This window comes from Teleopsis dalmanni, chromosome 1, assembly GCF_002237135.1.
Source record: "Teleopsis dalmanni isolate 2A chromosome 1, ASM223713v2, whole genome shotgun sequence".
In the NCBI taxonomy this organism is placed as follows: Eukaryota; Metazoa; Arthropoda; class Insecta; order Diptera; family Diopsidae; genus Teleopsis; species Teleopsis dalmanni.
This window is the reverse complement of record NC_051846.1, coordinates 42,494,266-42,517,356: the sequence shown is the minus strand read 5'-3', so window position 1 is coordinate 42,517,356 and position 23,091 is coordinate 42,494,266. Positions and strand designations below refer to the sequence as shown.

Here is a 23,091-nt window from a genome sequence, read left to right as displayed (position 1 = left end):
ATCCAATGCAAATACGTGCCTGGTCATTGGCTGGTTTGCCGGCAGATAATTTTTCTGTTGAGAATGGTATCATTGTAACGAATTCAAATCGTTATTCACTGATGATAGATCCACAGGGTAAGTATAAACTATAATTAGAATGTAACTTAATAATGCAAAATTAATTACGGTTGTAGAACTATTTCAAACTATTGTTATTGAATATATGGTATTAAAGCTTAATTAGTTTTATACATTAAAAACAATACATATTAATTACAGATTACATTAATTTTCACAAGAACTTTAAAATGTTTGCATATTTTATCAATATTTTAGGTTTTTTCATACTTGTAGTTGAGATAATTAGTATATCGACAATACTTCTAATATACTTAACTCGAAATGATGCAATATTTTCATAATTTTGTTTTGAAAATCATAGCTTGATGAAAAAGCTCTCATATGCTTAATGCAATTTTCTCAACTGAAATTTAGTTTATAAATTTAATTCCTACAGACTTCGAATTAAAATTTATGCTAATAATGAAACGTTAAGTTTTAAAATCAGTTTAACAATTTTAAGAGTGCATTTCCAAAAAAAAATAAAATAAAATGTAACTTTATAAAAAATAAGAAGTAGTAAACGGATTGTTTTTGTTTTATTTACGCAAAAAAGTATAATATAATAATAATAAAATAAAAAATAATAATAAAATAAAAAATAATAATAAAATAAAAAATAATAATAAAATAATAAATAATAATTAAATAAAAGTAAGAAACTAAATATTAAAAGAAACTCAATATTTTACTAAATCTCTAAAAAGAATTTTTAAAAGAAATGGTAAAAAAAGCAATGTGAAATGATATGGGATATATTTATATATACATATATTAACTTAGGTTAGGTTAATGTGGCAGTCCGATGTAAAACCAATACTTAACACGGGACCTTGACATTATTATAGTGAAATAGTCGAAGACATTTCTAATAATTGAAGATATAATTACCTAAATTATTCGCTCTGCTTCTGACTAGAGCTGGGCAGTTGAATAAAAGGTGTTCCATTCTTTTTTCCTTTTCTTCATTTAAAAATTTCTACAATATTCACAGGAGCGAATTTTCCGCTTTTCCGAATTTTTACTTTTAAACGCATATCTAATAAACTGTCAGTAATTGATAATAAAAACCATGGCCTGAAATGTATCCCCTCTTAGTAGGTTTAATAGATTCATTGATTTTTTTTGTATAAAATTTTGACCACTTTAACTTAAAGATCAGACCTTTATATGCACATAACGTACTGGTGTCTCTACTGACTCTATTCCTCCACAATAGTTTACAGGTGAGGACAGAAACTAATTGCAAACTAAAAAAAAATTATTAACCTGACTGGCTAATAGAATTTCCTTTAATATTTTAAAACTTATATTAACTTGACCCAGACACCAGACTAATATCATTTAAATTTCCAGGTACTTTTCAGCAACATTTGTTCTTAACATCATCACCAAGATTATTGTATAATCTTAATTTTAGATTTTTTTGCACATAAAATGTTTCATAAATTAAAAATTTAAATTTAAAATTGTAATGTAAAAATCATATTAAAAACATTTTACTTCATACAAACTTTAATACACTGCATTTTAAACACAGAATCAAAACAAAGTTTTAAAAGTTAAAAATAAAATTTTAAAATTGAATTCTTATATTTAAGAGCATATGTATTTAATATTATATAAAATAAAAAGAAAAGATTATTTGTATCATGTTTAGTATCCGGCTTTCTAGCGTATAGTTTTCATTTTAATTAAGAGTTTGAATATTTTCTTTTTAATGCATTCCAATTGGAATTTAAAATATTTTTATTAAGAGGTTTTTCAAACAGTAGTGAACTACAACAAAATAAATTCATTTTATATTATTTTAATAGTTGAATTTTTGGCTGACCATACAGCTGTTTCAAGTATTGCGAAATACCCATCATCAGTGGTCTAATTCTTGTATATAATTATCCCTAAATAATTTTATCAGACTGCAAGTATCAGAAATTGAACTCGTGCCCTGCCAAATTTGAAGCTCAGAGTCAGTGTTCATTAACCAACTGGCCCAAAGCAGTATTTTAGTTATGTATTCGTAGTTGGAGTTTTGTAAAATTGCTGTAAAAGTTCACTTCCAAATTCACTTACTTTGTTTATATTAGAACGAAATCATAAACCAGGTGTAGAATAATTGAATTAATTAATTATTTTTATTTTTAATTGTTAAATTTTAATACTATTCTATTTTTATTGAAAAATAAAATTGAGTGTTATCATAATTGATAAGTGATGATTCCAATTTTAGCACTTTTCGATTAAGTCTCAAAATATTACTTAAAAGAATTTATTGAATTTATTTCTTTTACAATCTAGAAAACGTAGGAAGTTTAAACAACAATGTGGAAACGTGTTAAAAAAATAATCATTTTTATTACTAGTGTTCTTTTTAATACTTTTAGCTATTCTAAATTTTTTTTTTAATTTAATTCTCTGAGGGTACCATTAATGTGCTTTACTCTTCTAATAAATCAATTTGCTAAGTCAAAATAATTCAACAAAATCGTCAAGTCAATTTATTTACTAACATTTACTATAGAGTCAAATATTTTACTGATGGATTACATATGCCATTAATTTACATACATACAAACATATTTACTCATATCATCCTCTTAAATTAACAGTTCAAGCCAACAAGTGGATAAAGAATATGGAAAAAAAGAATGACCTAAAAGTGATCAAGCAGACCGATTCCAACTATATGCAAGTACTCGAATTGGCTATTACGTATGGTAATCCGGTGTTGATTGAGAATGTTGGTAAGATTACGCAGAATAAATTCATAAGTATTTCCTATTTCATTTAAATTTATATTTATTTATTTATTTATTTCATCACATTCATCGCATGAAATATGGTTGAGTACTTTTTATTGAGCCATGAGCTATGAGCCATGAGCACAATACAATTTGGTAGCTTGTTTATTTTTCCGTTTTTATTTATTGTTCGTTAGTTTGTTATTTATTGTTTACTTATATACTTATTATTTTTTTTATTTTTTGTTTATTTTTATTGTAAATATTGTACTATTTATTGTGGTTATTATTTTATTAAATGAATGAAGTCATCCATTAAAATTAGCAATGTTCAAGATTGATGATTTAATGAAATCAAGCAGAAAACATTTAAATCCAAAATGTAGCGTAAAATTAAAAATAAACCAAGTAGTACTAATCAAAATGAAATCAAATTAAAAAAAATTTAAATATGCTACAAATTAAATTCAGTTCAGCCGAGAAAAGTCAACAGAAGTAAAACAATCTCAATCTCAAATGAGAAATACAAACAATATCGAAAAGTTAAATTAAGCATGGTAACTTTAAGGCTTCATATCTTTTCACTTTTTGTTTACTTCAAAATTATTTTGTAAACTCATAACAATTACAAAAGAATACTTAACAAAATCAAATTGCAGCGAAATATATATTTTTTTTTGTTTGAATTTCTTTTTCAGAGAAGTGAAGAGTAAAAAGTTTTGCAGGATTTCTTAGAATATAATATTATTATACAAATCTTAGATGGTCTGTTCACGGTAGCTACTTCATAATTTGTTTTTATTCAATTGTTTTTGTTGAAAACTCACTTTTCCAAAAGGGTTCTGCTTGAGTTTTATTACCTTTTTGATGGTACGGTTTTTATTTCATTATTTAAGTTTTTATATTAAATAAAATTTTATTTAAATATTTTCAACTAAAACACACAGTTTCAATATTAGTAAAGCGTATTTGTTTTTTTGGTCTGTCTTAAGAGTAAATAATAATAACTCATTAAAAATAAATGAATGTATACACCGCGATCTCTAGGATGTCTTAAGAGTAAATAATACCTCATTAAAAACAAATGAATGTATACACTGCGATCTCAACATCCCCTAGTTAAGAATGTTATAAAAAAGTCAATCAGAAATCACAAAAAAAACGTAATTCAATATCATCCCTAACCATTTTGATTAGTAGGAATTTTTGCAGAAGGAAGACGGATGTGCTACTGAGCACAGTCCATTCAAGCCCACAAAATGTTTAAATATTTAGTCATTTACTCTTAAATATTGTTAATTGTCTATTCTTAAGTGACAGATCACAATAAGAGAAAATAAATTTAAAAAAAAGCTAACATAACAAAATTTCTACCGGCTAATACAATATACATAATCCAATATATGACAATTATATGGTATATATGGTATATATGGTATATATGGTATATAGTAATTAAAATTATGAAACAAATATTGTTTTTATTTTTAATTATTTTTTGTATTAATTTAAATTAACAATCTGTTTACAGTCTCAGACAATGAACAAAAATGTTTATTTTATTTTATTCAATTAACAGAAGAAGATACTTAATATAGTGTTAATGGCAACTTTTATAATGCACACTTCACTGACACTTAAGTAAAGTGTAGTATAACTATTTTTCAACACTAAACAATTAATGATTTCTAAAATGCTGAAATTATAATATTGTAAAATAAGCAAACTGACAAAATAAATTTTAAAATTAAAAATATATCCCAGTAAGGTAAAACTGAAAATTCAAATAAATACGTATAGTAAAAATGAATATTGAGTATTAGTTGTGAAATTGCGATCGTTATAAATACTAGAATCGATTAGTTTGTCTAAGAAGCACAAACATTGTGTGTAAGAGGAGTGAGGGTTACAATTTTAATATTAACCGTGAAAGATGGTGTTAAAATGAAGTATCTCCAAAAAATAGCTCAGATACTTTTTAGACTTTTCTCTATATTTTTATTCATCACGAACTTTTTTTACCAGATTTTGATAACTTCTTTAAATAACTTAAATATTTTTTAAAAAATTCAAATTTTCTAATACAATAATTTTTCAGACTTAATAAAAAGAAAAAAAAAACACTAAAAATTTAGATTTCACAACTAACACTGCTCGAGACTATTTAAAAGCATATCCAATTCGTAGTTCTTTGCTTCATCTGGAGTCCAGAATTTCTACTAAATTCTATTTACATATTTATATTTATATTGTCTTGTCGTAAGATTGACTTTACAATTTTTGAAATTTATTTTTTAAGGTCTAAGAAAAGTTTTTTAAAGTTAGATAGTTCAAAAACACTTAGATCTAGCTATCTATTTGAAACGTTTCTTGAAATATTTTAGATATTAAAAATGCTAGCTCAGTATACTATAAACCAGCGACCATAACAGTTATCATTAAAAAATAAAAATCACCTTTTAACTGTTATTCATATACCTATTAAAATAAATACGTACAAAACTCACATGCAAAATGCATTTTATATTTTTGTTTTTAAAAATATCACAGGCACGCAGTGTGAGTTATATTTTGTTTTCAGAAAAAAAAGTTATTCTTGAGTTTTATATTCTTAAGGCAAAAATGAGAGTTATTTGTGTGTTTTGAAATAAAAAGCGGAGTGAGTGCAAGAGTTATTTGTGCGTGCAAAATTAAAAAGCACTTGATAATAATTATTCTTGATAAATATAATATAAAGCAAATTTAATTATTATTTTTTTGTGTTTTATTTTAAAATGCTCATATATAAAAATCATACGTCATATTAAGAATGAAATTTGTTAGAATGATAACTATATACTTAAGTATGAATTTAGACAACTTTTCGTTGGTGTTGTTTTTCTTAAAAATTTTTGAAATAACTGTTATTTTCGATCCCTGCTTTAAATCTCAGAGAATCACAGCTTAAACACAGCATAAGTGTTAAGAAGTTATCACACACGTATAAGAATTTGTAACATTGTATCACTTTTTAAATTGATTTTATTAATTATGTTCATATATATATATTTGAAAAGCCTTAATTCGTATAGTATTCAATAAGCACTATAACTTATTCAATATTGCTTATTGTTTATAAATTAAGCACTTGTAACTTACTCTATATAAAGCAGAATTAGGTATTTAACGTGAATCAAGGAATAGATTTTATTGATTGATTAATTTCTTTATAGTTTCAATTTCTTTCATAAAGTTTATTGTGCAATAATATTATCAATATTAATAATACCTCAGCAACAAATAAATTGGAATAGTGTTAACAGTGCATAATGCAACGTTGCATATTTCACCACTGCTCCAGACAAGTTGTTGCCTCAGCTTAACATAAATATTCAAAATAAGTTATTTCACATTTGCTAAATTGCTTAAAATATAAATTGAATGACACAATTTAGTAATGTGAAATAATTTAATTATTACCTTAATCAACGCTTAAATTCTACCTTAACAATATATTCTTCTCATACATTATTCTGCATTTATAACTGAATAAATGTATTCACTCAATTTCAGGTCAACGTTTGGATTCAAATTTAACACCAATTCTTGAAAAGAATATTATTAAACATAAAGGTGGCTTCTTTATTAAATCCGGTGATACTATGATAGAATACAATCCAGATTTTCGGCTTTACATTACAACTTGTCTACGTAATCCACATTATCCGCCTGAAATCATGGTTATGGTAAGTTTACATTGCAATTGCAGTTTACAGAGCAATAAAATAAGAATGTTAAATATAGAAATAAAAATACAAAATAAGATTTTACGAATATATACAAAACCTAACCAAAGTAAAAACTTTTAATATCGACATTTTGGATTGATAGTCAAACTCTACCAAAGTAGACACACAGAAACATATATACCATACATATAGACAATAGCATAAAATTTTACTCCCGAAAAATGTAAATTTTTCTTGAGGCCAACTTGGTGCGAGGAAGAATTCTCTGTCGTTACACTGAACGCGTTCATATGGAAAATTTGTTAACATTTTGCTGCTGTCAGCATTTTCTTTTGCTGTTACATTTTCCAATTTTAATTTTGTCCTTTTGAATGTTTACTTTATTTTCATTACATCTTTATTTTCATTTTTTTTTTCCATAAATGAAAGACTGCAAATTTCGTTTTTCTAAATTTTATTTTTATTTTTATTATAAATTTTACTATTTTTGTCATTCCTGTTGTATTCTGGATATTTTTTCCAGGTAACGGTAATAAATTTCATGATAACGGAACAAGGTTTGCGCGAACAATTGTTAGCCAATGTTGTGGCACGCGAACGTCCTGATTTGCAAGCCAAAAAGGAGCAACTGATTATTGAGTCTGCAAGGAATCGAGATGCTTTATATACAATCGAATCGCAAATTCTGGAGGTAAGCACTTTGCTTTGTTTTGAAATTCAATTACTGCTTTGTTTTCATTTTATTTTTTCTGTAAATTAATTTTTCTATTTTCATTTTAATACACTCCTTTTTATTTTTTTATAATTTTTTTTTAAATTCTACTAGAAAATTTTAAGTTTTGTTTGTTTCTCAATTTAGTTTTATGCTATTTTTTATTAATATATCGATATCTGATACGAATTTCATAAGCCAGCGTATTGTACCGTAGCAGCGCGATGGCAATAGCAAAATTCAGAATTTATGGCATTGACAATTCAATTATCTGGAAAAATTGATTTTGTATTTTCAGTTTTTGTAGCAGATTTTTAACTGAAGGTTTAGATTAGTTTAAAAATATGAAAACAAAAACAAATCATTGAAAAAGAGTTCGAAACTCAAAGATAAGAACTTAATTAAATATTATATAAAAGCATTTCTTCGTTATTTTCTTAAGTATTTGACATTTTTGAATAAAAGGAATAAATATCATTAGTTTATATTAAGAAAGTCATGTTTATGTACTTATTCTATATGAACAATCGGTGAGTTATCATGAAACATAATCATTCAATGAGCTACGCAAATATTTTTTAACACTGAATCCTTTTTTTTCATCGCTACCGATTTCTAACCAAACTACACCAGAACAACACCTCTTCTATAAAACGAAAAAAAATTCAATACAGTCTGTTAAGAATTCGGTGCAAGTCTGTATTCCCTGAGAGAGATGGAATGGTCAACTTGCGAAATGAGTGCATGAAGCGCAGTATTGACAGACTTGCCTTTAGTATATGCATGCTGTGATGAAGATAAGAGCACCTGGTTTATAGTATTCCTGATATGAAGATCTAAAACCCTCTCTAGTACTTTTAAAAGAAAGAAGGACAGACTGATTGGTCTATAATGTTTAGCACTGCAGTGAGTTGTTTTCCCCGCTTTGGTAATGAAAACTACACGAGCCACTCTCCAGAAGCTTGGATAATACATTAGTTTGAGACAACTATTGTATATGCTTAGAAGACAGGGAAGGATGACAAATTCTCCCTGTTGAATGTTAGCGGGAATGATGCCATCCGGACCTGGGGATTTATATGGTTTAAAGGTTTGTTTATGGCTCACTTGATTTGGATGTTGGTCACTTGAAACGGATTGGGATTATTTGGAGGGAGCAAACTGATTTGAGTTGATAAATCAGCATTAGAGACTACACTCCCTGGAAAGTGCGAGTCCAGAAGAATGTCAAGAGTTTTCTTGGTGTTGGTCCATTGACCATTTGGAGTCCAGATACAATCAAGGGCCTTGTGAGTGGAATTGAGAATTTTACACAGTCGGCTAGACTCAGAGGAGGATTCTATGTTACCACAAAAATTTTTCCAAGCTGCCCTATTAGTCCGCCTAATGGGGTATTTAAATTCCCTTTATTTTCCTTTATAAGGTGCCCAGTTTCCTGTAGCTTTGGCATCATTGAAGAGCTTTCTGCAGGTTTTACGGAAGTCTGCAATGTTTAAGTTCAACCAAGGCGGTTTGGGTTTGTCCCTAAATTCGGATAGCTTGCAGGCCGCGTTTGTAGCGCATCTAAATGCTGATGTGAGATGGTCAACCGCTCGATCAATATCGGAACAATTGAGAATGGTGGGAGGGACAAATTGTAAGTTGGACTTAAGGTCGGATCGAAACATATGCCATTCAGTACGTTTTCTATTCATTGGTTTAGATGATCTGTTCAATTCAGGGTTCACCACAAAATCAAGATCAAAATTGATGTACCTGTGGTCAGAAAAGGAACAATCTTGCGATACGGACCAGTTAGCAAGAAAATAAGAGGAGTGTTTGCCAATCAGGGTAATATCGAGAACTTCCCTTCTATAAGAAGTCAATAAGGTCGGTTCCCTACCTTTGTTAGCAATAACCAAGTTACCTGCAAGTATGGACTCACCTCACGTATTAGTATCGGCCCCACATCTCATGATGTGCATGTTAGCTCAATATAATTTAAATTTAAAAACTTCATGATTTTTTACGTCGCCTTTTGAAAGTTAATAAAAAGATAAGAAGATGCGTTATTACTCAATAGATGTAATATTAAACTCGGATGTGGACGGCTATAAAGATCACCTGCACAAACTAAACCCCTTCGAATCAGACGAAAAGAGATATATCAAACAAAGGGACAACAGATGCATCTCTGCTGCGAACAAATGCAGATATAACTGTGAAGATGAAAATAAAATTAAGCATTCAAATACGAAACTCAATCTTGTACTTGGCAATTGCCAATAATTAGAAAACAGAAAGTAACAGAAAAATACTTAAAAGTAATTAAAAGGAATTACATAACTAATGCGGCTCCTTCAATTACATTCACTCAAATAGTGAAATAGTGATTCTCTTGACTGTAATCTTTATTAGCTACTATTTTTACAAAAGTATTGAAAATGGATGTCATCGCAATGCTGGTTTAAAATAACTACAAAATTTTTAATATACCTTTTAAAGAACCTTATAGACCCACCAATAATTGTAGTTGCCTTTTTGATCTACTTCCCTCCCACAATAAGTAAATAAATCAACCTTAAACGAAATTTTCACGAATCACTTCTGCCTAAATTGAAATCTCAAAGTTTACTGATGTATTGTAGTAATACTTGACTGAATAATATTATAGTATGTTTTTTATACATTCATAAATTCTATTTTAGGATATTACACTCATTTTAGTTAAACATTTTATTTATTAACAAAATACAAACTCAATTTTTTTTTTTTTAATTTTAAATAAAAAAAATTTACTCACAAAAATCTTTTATCAATACTTATTTATTTTCATTCATCACAGGTCTTATCTAAATCTGAGGGCAATGTGCTGGAAGATGAAAATGCTATCAATATATTGTCATCGAGTAAAATACTTTCTGAGGAAATACAAGAGAAGCAAGTAATAGCCGTTACCACCGAAGCAGAAATTGATGCTGCACGTCAACAGTACATACCAGTGGCAAAGCATTCTGCCATTCTGTTCTTCTGCATCAGTGAAATGGCGAACATCGATCCAATGTATCAATATTCGCTTGGTTGGTTCCTGAATTTGTTTTTAACAGCAATTGCCAAGGCGGCTAAATCCAACGTACTATCCGAACGTTTGAATAATTTAAATAATTACTTCACCAAATCAATTTATCAAAATGTTTGCCGTTCGCTATTTGAAAAACATAAGTTGGTCATTTCGTTGGTAATGTGTTTAGGAATTATGGTGTCTGTCGTGAGTATATATTAAACAAAACTGACACTTTAAATTCAGTGCCTTCACATATTGTTTTAAATATTTAAAGCAATTTATAGTGTTATTGCCTATTTTAGTGCTACTGTAAGTCAGAAAGGCAAATGCTTTCATTACAATTTTTAGTGCTGTTATAATCTAAAGCGCATTAACTTAAAGCCAAGTTAATGCCTTTACGTTATTTTACATCCAAAATAATTTAGAATATTTTTGCTTTTCGGTAGTACCAATGTTCATTTCGCGCTTGTTTTCTATCTTGTTTTAATCATTATTAATTTTTCATTTAATCCTATTTCATTTGCATGAAAAAACATAAAACTGCAATCATCTAAATGGAACTTGCCATTTGCTAATTTTCAACTCTGCTCTGCCGCTTGCACGAATACAACAACTGTAATCCTGCTAACTCTGACACATCTTTTGAATGCCTTTGGAACAACAAACAACAAATAACGTAAAACTATCTTTCTACTACTCAAAATAACAAAAAAAAAAAACATAAATAACAATTACTTTGAAAATAAATGTTTTTAAACAAAAATGCAAACAACAAATCCAAAAATTGTTACATTCAACACCGAAAGGAAAGAGTGAATAAAGCGCATTTATTATTCTTCTTAACTGGAGGCGTTGGCTTGGGAAGCCTTCCCCCTAATCCAGCTTCAAGTTGGCTTCCCGAAAAATCATGGGCACAAGTAGCACGCGCTAGCGATTTACCGGGGTGAGTAAGTTATTGTTAAGCTTGAAAAGAAGTAGTCGCAAGGAAGTGAGTATCACTTTTGGCTTTATTTATTTGTAATTTGGTGATGTTGTTTTTAACTCAAACTTTATTTGCCTTTATTTGAAGTTACACAAACAATTGCCAATTTTGTAAGCCAAAGTTACATTTAAATATGCATTTTATTTAGAATGAATTTTTTTTATTATCATTTTATAAGCACTTGAAAATTAATTAATTTGAATTATAATTAAAGTAATTAGTGACTTTTAGATGATTTATGCAGACATTTAATACGAAAGAAGGGTTGTGAGGAGTAGCTAAAACCCCAGAAAATTAACGGCAGGAATCTAAATGCACATATCTATATGCACCTTGCATATCTATATGTATCTATACATATTTATATGTTTGGACCTTGCTATTAGGTTCATCTTTCGCAGGACATTGTACAATTCTAGTTCCTTTCAAAGTAATTTTCGATGACTTTGGAAATAGCTGACCATAACTTAACAGAAATTAATTTTCAAAACGTTGAGAGTTTGAAGAATATATTAAACTCACCTTTCTTTGCGTCAACATATAGTATACGCCAGAAGTGATAAAGTCGAGTGGTGATAAGTTGCATAACTTTAGTGATCAAATCACACCATCAAAATTAAGTTATTAGTTTTAAGAAATTTTACACGCAACAAAGCCAAAGCAGAAAATTGTGTGCGGGTTGTGACTTATGCCACCATTTTGTTGAAAGTATATATCTTTGACATCCATATCTTCATTAATGGGCTAAACATAATTGGTTATCATGTGACTACGATCGTGAAATGCAACACTATAAAATATATTTTTATGGGTCTCATGATCTTTAGACAGTTACGTTCGAAGCTTATCTACTTTATATACATTATGCGATAAGTTTGCTTGTGGACTTATCCACCAACAATAAAAAAAATAATATCAATACATAAAACTCAATGCGATGAGTATATATCAAGTACAGTACCAAATAATAAATTTTCACAATTCTAATGCTTGCAAATGTTATAAAATGATTTATTATATAAAATGGCAAGTCTTCAACTAAATACATGATGCCTTGGATAACTGTTATGTTTGATATATCATAAACGAAAGGGATAACCCTTCGTTCAAACTATATACGTTTCCATAGACTTTTCTACAAATATTAATCACAAAAAAGAAGCTTTCAGTACAAATGGATAACATAAATAAATGGATAACATTTATTTCATTCCTTTAGAATTTGCTGAGAGGTACAGCAGACGAATTAGAAACGTTTTCCTCTTACGTCTTATTGTCTTCAATAAAACTCAAGTAATAATTTTAAAATTATTGGAATACCATTATAAAACTTATTTCAAGTATCTTCATTAAACTGCATTAGACTGCTTTATATATGACTTCAATCTACCAGTGACCAAAATTTATTCCAGTAAAAATATCACTTATTATGGAAAACATTTCTTAGATTAATATACTGAATTTCTCTATAATCGAAAGCTAGAGTATTTCTAAGAAATAATTGGTCAAGTCGAAAAAAATAGTGGCAATTTATCTAAAAAAAAAATTTGAATTATCTAAAACCTAAAAAGGAGCTCTACGATCGTCAAAAGTCAGGATTTCGTAGTGAAATAAAAATGGAAATATTTTCAGACACATTACAACAAATGGTGAGAAGATGAGGTAGGTGTGTGCCTTCGCGCAAGCAACAGATTATTGGGCAGGGAATCGACTAGAAGGATTAGTACCGAGTATGATTTTAACGTGAAGCAAAAGTGTTTAATAACTGATAGCAGTTTTCTCTTCTACACTTCAAGTTTTTAGCCTCACTTTCTTTTTTATAGTATTTGCATTTCAGATACATTTCAAGAATATACTTAGCCTTGATAACATGCTAAAATGGAAAAGTGAAGTCAAAAGCTTTCTAATTAATTTTATTGAATTGAAATGTGATTTTTTGAATTAATTTTAATTTTAAATTAATTTTAGTTTTTTTTAATTTTAATTCTAATTTCAATTTTAGTTTTAATTTTCAATCTTATCTTATTATTAATAATTTAATGTCTCAATAGTTTTTTCCAAAGCAATGGCTTAGGGAGAAAACAATAAATTTAGTTTAAAGATTCATTTATTGTTAGTGTCGTTTTTAGAAAGATTCAATAATTAATTTATAAATTGAAAAAAAAAAAAAATTTATTGTTATTGTATTTCATTGTCATACAAAAAACATAATCACAAATTCTGTTTGCTGTTAGGTCATTTTCATTATCTGATCAAATAATTCTAGCACATTAAAAATATTTATTTTATATTATTTTTTAATAGAAAACTTGTGATTTCATATAAATATTACTTATATTTACTATTGAATTTGATTTACATTTTGTCTATTGTCAAGGAAATTGATATTTTTTTATAATTTATTTTTACCTTTTGAAAGAAAATATGACGAACTTTTTTTTTGAATAGAGAACAGGAAGTTTATAGAATTGAAATTTATTTTTATTCAAATATTTCGGTTTTATATTTATTCTCAAACTACTCTAATTTTGGTATATGAAAGAAATTCTGTTCAAATGAGAATACTGTATATTAAAAGTTTCAACCTCAATTATTAAATAAAAATTTTTTAATATTTCTTTTTCATTTCAAATAGTTTAAAAGATTTCCATAAGAACTTTGCCAATAATCTGAAAGAATGGAAAGCCTTTTATGATTTGCCATCGCCTCAAGATGCCAAATTTCCTGCACCATATGGAACTCTTACCGATATGCTGAGATTGATTGTGCTAAAATGTTTGCGTTCTGATAAAATTGTACCAGCGGTCAGAGTAAGTTTTAAAATTGTGTTAAATAAACATAAAAAATAAATGCATGAATTATATAAATATTATAATATTAAATGCAAACTACAAAAAATTTTTCACAAAAAAAAATAAATTTACTAACCTAAATATCATTTATATTTTCAATATATGAATAACAAATATTTACTTTAATTGTATAAGCGAGTATAATGTAACTGAAAGAGAGATCATCATACTTATCACTACAAAATATTATAATGCTATTAATTTAAATAATATTACACAGTAAAAATATTAATAGGACATCACCATACATATTTGGCGTCATTACAAAATTCTTACTCATGAGATTGCAACTAAACAATATCGAATATATCTCAATAGTTTTTAGTTTTAATACTCGTATTATATATTCTCTAAATATATAATAATATTCAAGCCATTAAGTCACAATTATTTTGTTATACATAAGGAATTCATTACACGGAACATGGACCGTACTTTTGTAGAGCCACCACCTTTTGATTTGAATGCTTCATTTGCTGATAGTTCACCAAAAATGCCACTGGTATTTTTGCTCTCAGCCGGTTCTGATCCAATGGCAAGTCTATTCATGTACGCCAAAATGCGTAACATGTATGACAAGTAAGTTTCTTTATAATTAAATTTAATTATCAAAATTAAAATTAATGGAATTTATAATTAAATTTACAGAACTAGAACTATATCATTGGGTCAAGGACAAGGACCACGTGCTGAAAAAATGATACTTGAAGCTGTTCGTCATGGTCAGTGGGTTGTTTTACAAAATTGCCACGTTGCGACTAGTTGGATGGGTGATTTAGAACGTATTGTAAATGACTCAGCATTAGCCGAATCTGCACATTCGGATTACCGTTTATGGTGTACATCATATCCAAGTTCAACATTCCCGGTATCAGTTTTACAAAACTCTGTAAAAATGACAAATGAACCGCCAAAAGGTTTAAAAGCGAATATGTTACGTTCATTTAGTTCAGATCCATTAGTACGGGACAAATTCTTCACACATGCTTTCGCCTACTCAGATAAGGCCAACAAAAGTTGGTTACGTGGTGTATTCGCTTTGGTATTCTTTCATGCAGTTGTGCAGGAGCGTCGTGAATTCGGTCCATTAGGATGGAATATTCCATATGAGTTCAGTGAATCTGATTTAAAGTAAGTTGAATAAGTGTAAAATCATGATCCAAATTTTATAATAACATTAATAACATTACTAATATTAACACTATTGCTGCAAATTTATTAATAGAACTAACTATAAAACCGGTGGAATATATATATATTGTTTATTTATAAATATGAACTTTCTAGTTCTGAACACTAACTCAGCAACAAATTTATCAATGAAGCTGAATCTTCTTCACTGGAGCATACTTTTTAGCCCGAACAAACGGGATTTATTTAGTGTGGTCGAATCCACTTAAAAAAGACTTTGGGAGCATTCAAAATACGTTTATAAACTATTGCCACTATAAAGGTTACCTTCTGCAATCTTGCGTTGTCTTCGTAAAAGATATTTTTGTCTTATTAATTTATAAAAATTTTTATTTAAAATTATTGCTTTGAACTCTCAAATCAATGATTTGTTTATTTTAATCGATTCATAAAAATCAACTTTTTCTAAAAGCCAGGATTTTACCAGCTGATATTTGCGATTTGAGCGCTTTAAGCGGATTTCAGTTTTCACTCACCTGGCAATTTGACTTTTGATTATAATTAATTTTACATCAAATATCCAAAATCGCAGAGAATATCTTTCTTTCCTTATTTGCTAAGACGCCTACAAACAGCTCTTGCAAATATCAGCACATTTCTGTGTGAAACTTTTTTGACCAAGCGCAAAACCCATATTACGAATATGGATACCTAGTATTACTACTACCTACGACTTTTTATGCCGTATTTTTAAGCTGTTTTGATATTTGAAATAATATCGTATACATTTTTGGGGTCTTTTAAAGATACTACCAATTGGCGACTAAAAATTGATATACTACAAATAGTAAATATAATTGGAATATACTTTCCATTACATGTTATAAAACATTAGCATTTTTCGTACTTTTCAAAATCACAAAATTAGTATTACTAAAACCTGTGTAACTTTTTGACGAAATGTCAAATTGGAATAATAATTTCTAAAAATCATATAAAGTTGTCAATAGTAACATCACGTATATGTCACCAAATTAACTTATTGAATGTGGTTATATTTATTACATAAAATAGTATATCCAGGATGTTATATTTTTATTCACAATCATTTTTTTTTTAGTAAAAATAATAATTCAAAATTCACACAACTTTTGAAACCATGATTCTATTTTAGGATTTCCTTACTACAACTGAAAATGTTCATTGCACAACATGAGTCTATTCCTTTCCGTGGACATATTTATTTAACTGGTGAATGCAACTATGGCGGACGTGTCACAGATGACAAGGATCGACGTTTAATACTTTCACTATTAAATTTGGTGTACAATCCGAATACAGTGGCTGTTGAAAAGTAATTTTAAATTCGTTTCTTATCGATTTGAACTTAGATGTCATGTAACAATAAATTATATTTAAGCATTTATCGTTGTACTTATCGTTTCCTTTTCTAAATCTAACATTTTCTTCTCAGCTTTTCCTTGTCACAATCTGGACACTATAAAATACCTTCATTACCTACACGTGTCAACGCTATCGAATACATATCGACATTTGCACTTAGCCCACAACCAGAGGTATTTGGTTTACATGAAAATGCTGATATCAATCGTAATAATAAGGAAACGGATAGCGTAAGCAATTGTTTTGCGAATAGATGCAATATTTTTAGATTATCAAAAATAAAAAATGTTTAATAATCTATTTTTAGTTAATAAATGGAGTTTTGCTTACCCAAACTGATCTATTAGCATCAACAAAAGCTTCTGGTGCCACTGGTGGAGCAAAAGAAGATCCAGCATTTAAAATTTGTAAGGATATACTTGCACGCCTACCACCAACATTTGATGTTGAGGCAATATCACATATATATCCAGTTATATATACAAATTCAATGAATACTGTGCTTAGACAGGAATTAATAAGGTATTCATTAATTTCTTTTGTTATGGTTAACTAATTTTGGTGTTAAACTCTTAAAATCTTTCTAGATTTAATCGTCTTTTATCATTTATACAAAAGAGTTTAGTTAGTGTTCAAAAAGCTGTGCAAGGACAAATTGCTATGATTCCAGAATTAGAAAAAATTCATGCTCAAATGGTTATAGGAAAACTACCAGATAACTGGCTTAAAAAGAGTTATCCATCACTTAAACCACTTGGAAGTTACATTACCGACTTCCTAGCAAGGCAAGTATATAATTTTGGTGTAACATTTAAATATTTCTTTAAGTATATCGGTATCAAACTTTTTCTGCATATAACATACTAAAATATGTGATAATTCAATAAGTTTACGAAGCAACATCTACTCATCAGGAGTAAACGAAAAACATCAATACTATTTTATTATTTAATTTTTTTTAAGAATATACCCATATTTTGATTTTCATCTGTCTATTCATTTTTTTTTTCACAAACCATTTAAAGCTGATATATCAATTGACTTTTTAAAACAAAATATTGGTTGAAATAGCTATTATAAAAAAGAGTAAAAAAACAACCGAAAATTTTTTCCATCTATACCATCTATACATTTCCTCACACAACTGATTCTTTCATCGCTAAAATCAGTGAATTAAAGCTTTCACCGATTTTGTTCTATTTAAGCCTTCTCGCAATATATTTCTCGAAAAATTTTTTCGTCGAATAAGATTTTCATCAAGCAAAAAGTCAATGGCTGCTATAAGGATGTATTTGTAGTTCTTCTGAAAAACCAATATACAAATGACATCCATTAATTAACGTGTAGTGAAGTTAAATAAGATTTCGATAAATTACAAAATCATTTTTACAACTAAAAATAATAGTGAATTACTTTTTAGCTATTTCGAATGTTGACAAATACTTGTCAGCAGTGATTTTTGAAGAAATTCATTGGCGTAAAAATTCAATTAATTAAATAAAACTTTGTGGGCATGATTCACTACTATTCTAAAACCATTCTATTAGTTAAATAATGTCTTCTCATTATTATCAACTTTAAGAATTAAATTCAATACATAAAACTGTTATTAAGTTTTCGTTCCCTTAATATATCGAACACTCTAGTATTTCTTTAAAAAACTTTTCAATAGCTTAAAATTGCAATATAAAATATTTCTAACAATCAATCTTATATATTAAATACCTTAATTTTAAAAATATTTCCCATTCAAACTTAACTTAAATCATTTAATGAATGCATATAAAATACTAAAACGTTTATATAGAAAACTTTCAAGAAGTCATTTCGCAACCAAAGAGCTTATGCAATTCAATACACATCAACGACCCATTAAACTGATTAATAGATTTTTTTCTTGTAAATATTTAACACTTTAACAGCTTAAGAAGACTCTGTTTAAAAAGCGAACAGAGAAGCCATCGCACGCCTTTATAAAATCTTGAAAGAAATATTCCTTGTTTTTCTTATTCCTTTTAATACATTTTATATACCATTTCAAGCAAATACACATGCACAACTAAAGCAACAACAACTTCTACATTATAGCTTTAAGCCTTTTGCACTTTTCTTGGTATAATTGAAAATACTCAATGGATAAAATAGTGCCTCCAATAATCAGAGAATGCTTGCCATCATTTTGCTTGACTCATTGAAATCTACAACGGCACACAAATAAGAGCTGCGACGATAGCATAGGCACCTGGGGCAAGTTTTACTGGTGAAAAGCATTTTTTGCTCTGCGGCATGCCTTGTGCGACATGTTTTAAACTTTTAATTTTGTAGAATAATTTCCAAAGGATATATCTTACAAAAAAAAAAAAACAAAGAGCATCTACTCTTGATATCGCACAATAGAAAAATATTGCTTAAGAGTGTGTGTATATATTTCTTAATAATGCATTAGAAAAGTTTTACGTTTCTATTAAGCATTGCTTTCTTTTATAAGCAACTATAGTAGTATTTACTGGGTGAAAGTATTTAGTCTAGATAACAAAATAATATAATTTCTACATTAAAGAAAAATCAATTCAATTGACTGGATTTCAGGAGCAATAGTAAAACAGACAGAATAATTATTAGTAGACTGTTCGTACTCTAAATTGTCAGTTTTGTTTAAGTAATTTAATGATTCAGCAGCAGTTTTATTAAATAAGTTAATTCATAAAATAAAAAATTATATCAAAAATTTAAAATATCAATTTTTCATATACAAACATAATGGTTGACAACATAAAATTTATAGAGCGATTATCTAAAATATATTTTTTAATTCAGACTTAAATACTGAAATAATACTCTAACATAAACCAGTCACACTTCTTCTACATTAAGTTTGTATTATTTGAAACTTGGATTTATAAATTTAAAATAAGTTTTGTATAACTAATAATAATTACAAACTACATATAATTTATCTTACAAAGCGTACATTCAACACAAAAAGTATTCTGAATTATTAAATACAATACAAAAAAATTTTCTACTACAATTTATTTGTGCTCCAAGAACTGAAAAAATACCAGGTGTTGTCAAGCCTGGAATAAAGTACCTGTTCTATCACATTTGTTTAATTTTTTACAAATAAACTTTTGCACAACGATAGTTCTGTACCATCGCAGAACACTCAAAAGCATAATTACAATAACAGCCGAGGTGGACATACAGATCGCATTCCAAAATTGGCAAAGGTAACACAGTACTTACTATAAAATTGACTATAAAAACAGTATCTTCCACACGGCAATTTCAAATTATTAATTCCTACCATTTTTAAACATAATGTATTTGTCCACTATCTATTTATATTTGTCTACCATCTGTGAAAAGATGGTATATATAATAGTATACAACTAAATCATGATTAGTTGTATACCTTAACTCAAAATATAAAAACAAAATCATCATGAAGCTTAAATGCATTTCTAATAAATATTGAAAACATGTGATCGATGTCAACAAATGATACCGTAAAAACTGGTTAAAGATACTATCGGGTGAATAAGGTGAACTTTACACAATAAAGCGACACATACACAGATATCCACAATGCTCAGATTCATCTTCATAAAACCTGTTTAAAGGAAACAACGAAACTCTTTAGGAAACTACAAATCCTATGGTTAGAGATCGTAATAGGTGGAAATCTTATTTTGGTAAATGAGGTTTATTTGTTTCCGTAAATAAACTTTTTTCAGATGAATATGATCTTATAAAAAACAAAACGTAATTATATTTAAAAGCAGTATTTAAAAAAATGACACCAAAAATTTATAAAGGAAACAGTAAATCAATCCATAAAACATTTATAGCCACTGCCCATTATTGGTAAATAAATGTAAAGCCTGGTCAGCTAAAAGTATTTAGAGAATAGTTTTCATATTTAGAGTTGCTGAAACAATGCATACTATGAGTTTAGAATAGGTTAGATTAAACTAGTTAAAACCAAGATCCTAAGCATAGTCTCGCAATTCCTTATTGATATCTATTGGAGACAGGGTTGAGAGAATTACTGACATTCCTATATGTCCATTACTATTATAGTTCAATCTCTCAATTTAAATTTATATAAATATTTCTACGTATCACATAAAACGTAGATATATACACGTATATCTAAATAGATTTTATATAGATGTTTCTACTAACTATATCATGTATCCATATATCCATATTCAGATAACAGCAGTGGATAACCAGTAGATAAAAAAGTACTGCAACAAAAAGTATAAGTTTTGTGAATGCTGAATTCAAGAATTCAAGATACAGCTAATATTCCATCACGACCTACTCTCTTAACTCTCTTTTTCTATTCCTAATTCATAAAATTAATTGTTTGATATAAATTTTAATAATTATTTTATATATAATTCCTTTTAGATTGGAGTTCTTTCAAACATGGATAAACAATGGCGAACCAATTGTTTACTGGCTTTCTGGATTTTATTTTACTCAATCTTTCATAACGGGTGTCTTACAAAATTATTCCAGAAAAAATCATTTCCAAATTGATATGATAGAAATAAATTTCGAAGTTACCAAATTTGAAATGGAAGCTGAAAGCTCTCCATCATTGGGTGCTTATATTAGAGTAAGTTTAGATTTAAATGTGCAATATGAAAACAAAATAGATCAACTGAAAACAAAATTATATAATTACACTAAAATATAATTATTATCATTCCTTCAAATGCTTACACTTCCTATTAAAGGAACAAAAGTCTATAAATGACGAGACTAAATTTTTTCATGTAAGACAAGACAGTTTAATAAACAACTAAAAACTTATTGCAATTTCTATTAATTAAATTAAAAACAATTTAGTATATTTTTTTTTAATTTCCTTCATCGTTATCAAACAGGGTCTCTTTTTGGAAGGAGCACGTTGGAATCGAAATTTACAAATGATTGATGAATCCTATCCTAAAATTTTATTTGATACAATTCCAGTTATATTCTTCCGTCCCTCACTAAAAAAATTAGACCATGCAGAAGTAGAGATTAACTTACAACAAATATACGACTGTCCGGTGTATAAAACCAGTGAACGCCGTGGTGTGCTCTCCACAACTGGGCACTCCACCAACTTCGTTATGTATATGCAACTTAACTGCACAATGATTCCAACGCACTGGATTAATCGCGGTACTGCAAGTCTCTGTCAATTGGATGACTGAAAACTCTATTGTGCGATTTTCAAAACAAATTATTAAGTTGTGATATATTTTATGATTACATTCTGTTAAAATTAATATTATATTTTTATACTTATTTTTTGAATAAATCGAAAAAAATTTTCAAAGTAAACTCTTGAACAAGTTGTATTATAGCAAAAAGAGATTCACTATGATCGCAATGCTTTGCTCACTAAAAACCTAGGCTCATACTTTATTGTAATTCTAGTTGTAAATATTTATATTAATTTTATTTGTTTGATTTAAAAGGTATATGACTTAAAACATAACTTAAAAAGGAAACAACCACAACTTAAGCTCAAAGTTTTATAGAATTAATAATTAAAAAACGATATAGGTAAGTTAATCTTTTCAAGCCTGGCGACTTAATGTTTACGTCTAAAGTTATAATCGAAACAGACCAATGATGTTTAATACTTCCACAGAAAATTAGACGATCTAGAAGCTAGTACTTCCACTCTATTTCTGGAAATAACGTTTTTATCGTTCATATGTGTTTATTTCTCCAACAAAAGTCACATTGTAACACTCTATAAACATTCTTAAATTAATATTTTCGATATATATGTTATATGATGATTATTAAACAGTGCATTTTTAAAGCGCATCACTAACTGTTGAATCATTTTTGGACATTTTTTACTACTAACTTGACTAACTTTTTTGAACAGAACTTGAGCACTCGAGGTATTTTCAAAACCCCTCTTTACGCCTTGACTGGATTATTGTTTATCACTTCATAATATTATTCATCTCATAATAGAATAAGGAGATAAAGTAAAACTCATAAGCTCCGGATATACAAACATTTTGCGTTCACAAACATTTTGGATGTTAATTTTTCAACGTTGTCTAGTAAAAAGATAATGCTAGACAACATGCCTTAAATGCCGTGTTATAGAAAATAGACCCTATATGTTTAATATTTACATTGTAGCTTTAATTATAATATTAACAATTTTCGTAATTAAAATTTATTTTACGTATAATGTCTTGCAAAAATTATATCATATTTCGTATATGAAAATGTTATTTATTTGAAATAATTAATGTGAAATATATTATTTTTAATTAAACAAATAAATTAAGCATTATAAGCAAATTTATTTATAGACAATTACTTTATGCTAAACTCTTTAATGATACTAAAAATAGCTTCACT

The 23,091-nt window shown here is 27.9% G+C and overlaps 2 protein-coding genes across 2 annotated transcripts in view; one reads left to right on the top strand and one right to left on the bottom strand.

Annotated features, from left to right (window-relative positions):
* The window catches only part of LOC119673361, a 116,001-nt gene that overhangs the window by 5,713 nt on the left and 87,197 nt on the right, over nucleotides 1–23,091 (bottom strand). The window lies entirely within an intron of this gene.
* On the top strand, nucleotides 6–21,950 carry LOC119673355 (dynein heavy chain 3, axonemal-like). Its single transcript, XM_038084618.1, has 15 exons — nucleotides 6–117; nucleotides 2,712–2,846; nucleotides 6,396–6,568; nucleotides 7,095–7,262; nucleotides 10,108–10,530; nucleotides 11,133–11,269; nucleotides 13,944–14,118; nucleotides 14,567–14,739; nucleotides 14,809–15,291; nucleotides 16,466–16,645; nucleotides 16,766–16,925; nucleotides 17,003–17,217; nucleotides 17,283–17,480; nucleotides 21,115–21,325; nucleotides 21,597–21,950. The coding sequence occupies exons 1-15, from the start codon at nucleotides 6–8 to the stop codon at nucleotides 21,909–21,911; spliced, it is 3,258 nt and encodes a 1,085-aa protein (XP_037940546.1). The 3' UTR covers nucleotides 21,912–21,950.

What these genes read in the sequence shown, in the direction of transcription:
- LOC119673355 (XM_038084618.1), top strand. Translation starts at nt 6, where the DNA reads ATGCAAATACGTGCCTGGTCATTGGCTGGTTTGCCGGCAGATAATTTT. An exon ending in TCGAATCGCAAATTCTGGAG is followed by an intron (nt 7,263 to 10,107) that starts GTAAGCACTTTG and finishes CATTCATCACAG; the next exon opens with GTCTTATCTAAATCTGAGGG. An exon ending in ATTACCGACTTCCTAGCAAG is followed by an intron (nt 17,481 to 21,114) that starts GCAAGTATATAA and finishes AATTCCTTTTAG; the next exon opens with ATTGGAGTTCTTTCAAACAT.